The sequence below is a fragment of the Condylura cristata genome, unplaced genomic scaffold (genome assembly GCF_000260355.1).
Source record: "Condylura cristata isolate star-nosed mole 26May11 unplaced genomic scaffold, ConCri1.0 scaffold00004, whole genome shotgun sequence".
Taxonomy (NCBI): Eukaryota; Metazoa; Chordata; class Mammalia; order Eulipotyphla; family Talpidae; genus Condylura; species Condylura cristata.
This window is the reverse complement of record NW_004567105.1, coordinates 11,368,927-11,375,161: the sequence shown is the minus strand read 5'-3', so window position 1 is coordinate 11,375,161 and position 6,235 is coordinate 11,368,927. Positions and strand designations below refer to the sequence as shown.

At 40.9% G+C, this 6,235-nt stretch overlaps 1 protein-coding gene across 1 annotated transcript in view; it reads left to right on the top strand.

Annotated features, from left to right (window-relative positions):
* Positions 1-6,235, top strand: part of MYBPC1 (myosin binding protein C, slow type) — a 73,731-nt gene that overhangs the window by 43,215 nt on the left and 24,281 nt on the right. Inside the window, exons 13-16 of the mRNA XM_012720628.1 lie at positions 76-242; positions 1,468-1,630; positions 2,745-2,851; positions 3,157-3,290. Coding sequence (XP_012576082.1) covers positions 76-242; positions 1,468-1,630; positions 2,745-2,851; positions 3,157-3,290 — 571 coding nt within the window. The remainder of the gene's footprint in view (positions 1-75; positions 243-1,467; positions 1,631-2,744; positions 2,852-3,156; positions 3,291-6,235) is intronic.

Genomic DNA, 6,235 nt, shown 5'->3' with positions numbered 1-6,235 from the left:
AAAAAAAAAAGGACCACCTTCTCAAGTTCTCAAGAGTCTTTCATTAAAAAAATTTTATAATCTGTTCTAACCCAGGTTTAAGAATGGTGAGGAGATCATTCCTGGTTCAAACCCCCGCTATAAGTTTCGAGTTGAGGGCAAAAAACACTTTTTGATCATAGAAGGAGCTACAAAGTCTGACACTGCAGAATATTCTGTGATGACAACAGGCGGACAATCATCTGCTAAACTTAGTGTTGACTGTAAGTGAGACTTCCTTGGATGTCTTTCAGGTTGGCTTACCAGTAGCATTGCTTGTTTACTCAATTTTAGGAAATTTCTCAATCTAGCTGACTCCTACATGTGGCAATTACAAAGCTATAAATGGATCCCAGTTCATCTGAGGGTCTATGTCATAGCATTTGGGGTCTCTGAGAAAGAAACTCACTACTCACTGTAGTAGCAGAATGCTAATATTGGGAAGGAAATATAAAAGTAGCCTCCCAAAGAATTTATCCGGATGGTGAAGATAGACTCTAATCCCACAAACGTATATGGTAGATACTTACATATGGTATCAAATCCTGATAGTGTTTGCTTCCTAACAGGTGAACTTGCTATCTATTCATGAAATAAGCATTCATTATTCTTCAACTACACTTGAAATGAGCCCTCAAATTGAAGGGAGCCCTCAAATTTACAGGGCTCTCATGAGAATATTAAAGAAACTCATTTGTTAATTGTTTGGATTCAGAGGCATGGAAGAGTCTTCTTCTAATGCCCCCTAGTGGTAGTTAATGCTCAAAGGCCGTTACCCCTTCAGTGGGTCATGAAAATTAAGACTGGTAATACATGCTGAGTAGAAATCCTGCTTCTGTACTTCTTTTATAGTAAAGTTTAATTCATATGACCACTGCATTATTCAGAACTCTTCTCAGTCACACCCCTTATGTTTCATAGAATTGTGCCCACTTTGTTTAATATCAAGTTTTCAACCATAGGCAGATCCTTATCTGACATTTAAATCTATGTGGAACAATTATTGCCAGTTCTGCTATAATGCAAAATAGTTATTTCTGAAAATCACTACATTATATGAGTCATGCAAAATAATCATAGAACTAAAGGGGAAAGTGGGCTGCTGCTCACAAAACTCAAAAATTCTGTCAGCAACACATTAAAGAAAAACAAATGAAAATCAGCTCATCAGAAAAAAGAGTAGCAAGTCTTACATCTATTAAATGTATAATAAACCCCAAAGGCGATGCATTCTGAGAAATGCATTAGTTCATTATGTCGTTGTGCCGACTTAGGGTGTACTTACAAGTATGCTCCCATTGTCCCTTCATGCATTAATTGCATTGGAACAAGTTCTTTTTTTCAAAACAAGCATTATGGAAAAACTGGCTGTAACACTACAAAATGACACCGTGTTGGCTTGTCTGATCTTTGAGTCTGGCACTTAATAATCATCTCTCCCTCCGGTAGTGAAACCTCTGAAGATATTGACACCTCTGACTGATCAGACTGTGCAACTTGGAAAAGAAATCTGTTTGAAGTGTGAAATCTCTGAACCTGTACCAGGAAAATGGACTAAAAATGGCCTGCCAGTTCAAGAGAGTGACCGTCTCAAGGTTGTTCACAAAGGAAGGTAAGAAAACCAGGTGATACATAAGGGAGGGCTGTCCCATCTCTACTTTCTCCACTTCCTAAATTACAGATTTGGTGAGGATTTGGGGGGAGGAGGGTCTGTTTCTGATTATTTGCTTCCAAAAAGGAAGGATAGGTGATTTAACACAAGCCCTACGTGTGACCTCGTATCTGCACAGTGTGGTACTTTGTTCAAAACTCTTTGACCAATTTGTTCCTCTCAATGTGAGGTTGGAGGGTTGATGCTGAATTCCAGTTGAGGAAATGGCAGAAATGGATTAATTGTCCTTAACCAATAAAAATCACATTACCTCTCAGTAGTTTGGGATGGGAGGGGTCTAATAGCCTGGAGATCAAGGAAAGGTTCTTAACCTTGGGCCTCTACAGCCTTAGGAAATCATGAGTGAATTTCTGGGTGTTGGGGAGAAGACATAAGCCCTCTGAAATTATAAGCCAAAAAAATCCACAGAAAATTCTTTTTTTCAGTCAGAGATTCATGATTTCAATGAAGTTAAAATCTTTTGCTCTTAGGTTTGCATATAAAGTCAAAGTCAAGATTATTCTTAGTAACTCCTGGAATATTAAAGTGTGGCATTTAGTAAAATGATATATTTTAGCCTTCTTAAAGCTATGGGATAAGAAAAGGAATAACAGACTGTTGAATACCTAATAATTAGGTTGTATTCAAAAATAAAATTTCATAGTCCAAAATAAACATTACCTCTCTCTTTCTCTCTTGTCTGCAAGTAATCAGGAAAAGATCAGGTGTATCTTTAATTTGGACCATATTCAATCTAAATCTTTGCAAAGTCTTATAAAATTTTTTTTTCTTGGGCCCTCCTTGGCAGTGCAGCGGGTTAAAGCACAGCACTGAGAAGCTAAAACCACTTTTGATTGGTTCGGTTCCCCCCCCGGGGGTTGTCCACATGGCACGTCAGACCTCTCCTGACTCGCCTACTGCTCCCCTCAGCAGTGTACTTCATCAGTCAGCCTGTTCTGCTCCCACTCTGTCTTTGGTGAATCCTCTCACCACCCCTGAACCTCTGACCTGTACCACAGTCCTGTGTGCATAAATAAATAAGTCTTAAAAAATATTTTTTTTCTCATTTCCCTAGAATCCACAAGTTAGTGATAGCCAATGCTCTCCTTGAGGATGAAGGTGAATATGTATTTGCACCAGACGCTTACACTATTACTTTGACTGGCAAAGTTCATGTTATCGGTAAGTATTTAAAAGAAATCATTGCAAAGTTGTGTTCTTATTTGTTTGTTTTTGTCCACCATGCAATTAGAGCACATTCAAAATGATGTCATATTGAAAGAAAAACTACATGAATTCATATTATTCAATAATCATAACAATTTAGATTAGTCTTAGAATGAAGTAATTTTGCAAGGTGCTTGGCACCAGACACCTTGACCCCTCATTTTTTTTTGGCCACATAGAAGACTGACCACTGGTTGAGCACTAGCCCAGATGCTCACGGCATGACTGCCAGGTAACCCAGGCTGTATGTCACGTTCCAGATCCTCCCAAAATCATCCTGGATGGGCTTGATGCTGACAACACTGTGACAGTGATTGCAGGAAATAAGCTTCGTCTTGAGATTCCCGTCTCTGGAGAACCACCCCCTAAATGCATCTGGAGCCGTGCAGATAAGGTTTGTTCTGTACACACGGGCGTGCCTACACTCACTCTCTCTCTCACACACACACACACACACACACACACACACACACATTCAGCGTCCATCCAGTCCTCGTTCTGATAGACAAATAAACATATGGGGTATGACACAGATACAGTTCCTTGGGGTAACTGGTTTTCAAGCAAATGTAGTATGCATTGAATTTCCCTTCCTCTGATTACCTACTTTGTGACTGGTGTGTTTTTATGTGCTGTGAACAAGTCCTATCTTTCATTCTAAGGTGTGTCAGGGGGCTGAGGTAGAAGAGACATTGGCAATGAATCATTAAATAAGTAAACAAAATTACTTCAGCTTGTAATAAGTACTATTGAGATTTCAAAAACAAACAAACAAAAAAAAGCCCAAGGAAATATGATTTGTGAGTATCTGCCTGGTAAATGATGACAAGGGATGATAATATGGAGTGATACTAAGGATATATGTATGTATCATATCATTGATACATACATAATGCTACATAAGTAAGTGATGTTAGGACAATAATAAGGAGTCCAGGATGTGAAGATCCAGGGGAGAGATTTCCAGTGCTGGCTTGTGAAGGCCAGGAAGGGAATGAGCTTGATGTGATGGAAGAGAAGGGAAGTCCATGTGCGTGGAGCAGCGTAAGTCAGGGTGAGAGAGGGGTATGAACTCAGTTGTGACTCTGTGACTTCCTACAGAAAATGTTTTGTATTTAAAAAGCAGAACTTGGGCCCTCCCTGGTGGCGCAGTGGTTTAGTTAAAGCGCAGCACTATGAAGCTAGCCTCAAACGCTTCAGTGCGAGTTCCATCCCTGGCCAGGGAGGTGACCCACATGGCACAGAAGACCTTTCCTGTCTCACCCACTGCTCCCCTGAGCAGTCGATTTAAGTCTATCTGCCTGTTCTGCTCCCCACTCTGTCTCTGGTGAATCCTCTCACCCCTATACCCCAGTTCTGATTGCATAAATAAATCCTTAAAAAAAAAAAAAAACAGAACTTACGACTTCCATTTCTAACCAGATGGTATAGGAGGAATCAGGCTTACCCACTGTCCTAAAATAACCCCCAATACAGATAAAATATATGAACAATAGTGTTTTGGACATTAGTTATCAGACTGAAAGGCAGTGGCTTGGAAATAGGGGGGCACAGATGGGGAAGCCCTATATTGTCCCAGCTCGCTTCTTTGAGTGAGTTTCCAGACAGGGGCACAAGGTCTTCCAGATAAGACCCCAGTGGAACTTGTGAAATCTCTTCACATAAGTCCCAGGTAGCAGCAGTTCACCAGCCACATCCTTTACAAGAGTGTTATACAGAGAAGCCTAGAACTCTGCAAAGGATGAGACGTCCATATTCAGCCGAGATCAGAATACATTTGCTAGCAACCTGCTCAAGACTGAGGAAAGAACCATTTGAGAGGACTGGTGCTTTTGCAAGCCCAGGGGGAGTGTTGCCCTCCCAACTCCCACACTTGAAAGCTTCACAGTTCACAGTGCTTGGAGGAACAAACTCAGGGAGACCTTGCCTCAATTATGGAAATACTTAATGCTAGACTGAACACTGCTCTGGATCTACCTCATCAATCACAAAAACAGGTCCTAAAAGCCTCTTATCAGTTTCCAAGTAAATGCATTCCAAAATAAAACTCAAGATCATGTGTAAGAATACAGAAATAAGATGATCAAGTTCGTGATGGTTTCCAAGTACTCAAACACAATGGCAAAGAAGGAAACAGGGAAAGGCAACCCACTGAAGAGAAGAGTATATTGAAACCAATCTCACAGATATTAAAATCAACAAAGACATAAAAATAACCATGTTAAATATAAATATTAAGGGTTTCTATATGTTTACAAAGTTAAGTGTGAAGTGGAAGATATTTTTTTTAAAGCCCAAATCATAATTCTGGAGATGAAAACAGTAAACTATATGAGATTAAATATGTGTATATACTACATGGACTCAGTAAGGTACACACTGCAGATACAAGGATCCTTGGGGCTTGTAGGGGTAAAAGCCCAGTCTCTTCCTTGCCTTGCAGACAGGGGTGGGAAGTTTTGAACAGATAAGGGGAACTGAAGTGTTACCATGGGAACCAGGCCTTGGGACTGCTGGCAGATTAAGGAACCAAAAGATTGTTGCATTAACAGGGCCAAAAGCCAACCCATGGGGCCCTCCCTGGTGGCGCAGCAGGTTAAAGCACAGCACTGACAAGCTAAAGCCACTTCAGCATCAGTTTGATCCCGCACCTAATCTTTAAAAAATAAGAAATCATGATCTTAAAAAAATAATAAAATTCAACCTTTGGCCCCAGTGGCTGATGTAGACTGATCAGAGTCTGGCACGTTAGTAGACATCGGCTCATACAGACCTGTGTCCTAAACCTTAGAGAGCCCATGAGCTCAGAGTATAAATGGGGCTTCACACTTGCCTGGAGGTGCAGACACTTCTGCCTCACCCCCTGTTTTTCTCACAGGTCATCAACAAATCCGCCTTTTTCCATATGGTGTGTGGTGAATTCTCTCACCTTGACCTTGGTGTCCCTTCACAGCTACTGTTGTCTTTCTCTTCTTTTTATATTGGATGTTGTCATAATTAGAAAAATGTAAGGCTGTGTTGCACTTCTGATTTAAGGGAGAAGGAAGGAAAAAATGAAAGGGAAAGAAAGAAGGGGAAAGAAGAAAAAGAAGAAGAAAATGTAAAGGCACAATTCTACTCCAAAATTAGATGTCCATTTTCTTTTTTTAAAGATTTATTTATTTATGCACACAGAACTGGGGTAGAGGCCAGAGGTGCAGGGGTGGTGAGAGGCTTCACCAGAGACAGAGCGGGGAGCAGAACAGGTAGACTGATGAAGTGCACTGCTGAGGGGAGCAGTGGGCAGGTCAGGAGAGGTCTGCCACGCCATGTGGTCACCTCCAGGGCGGGGATCGAACT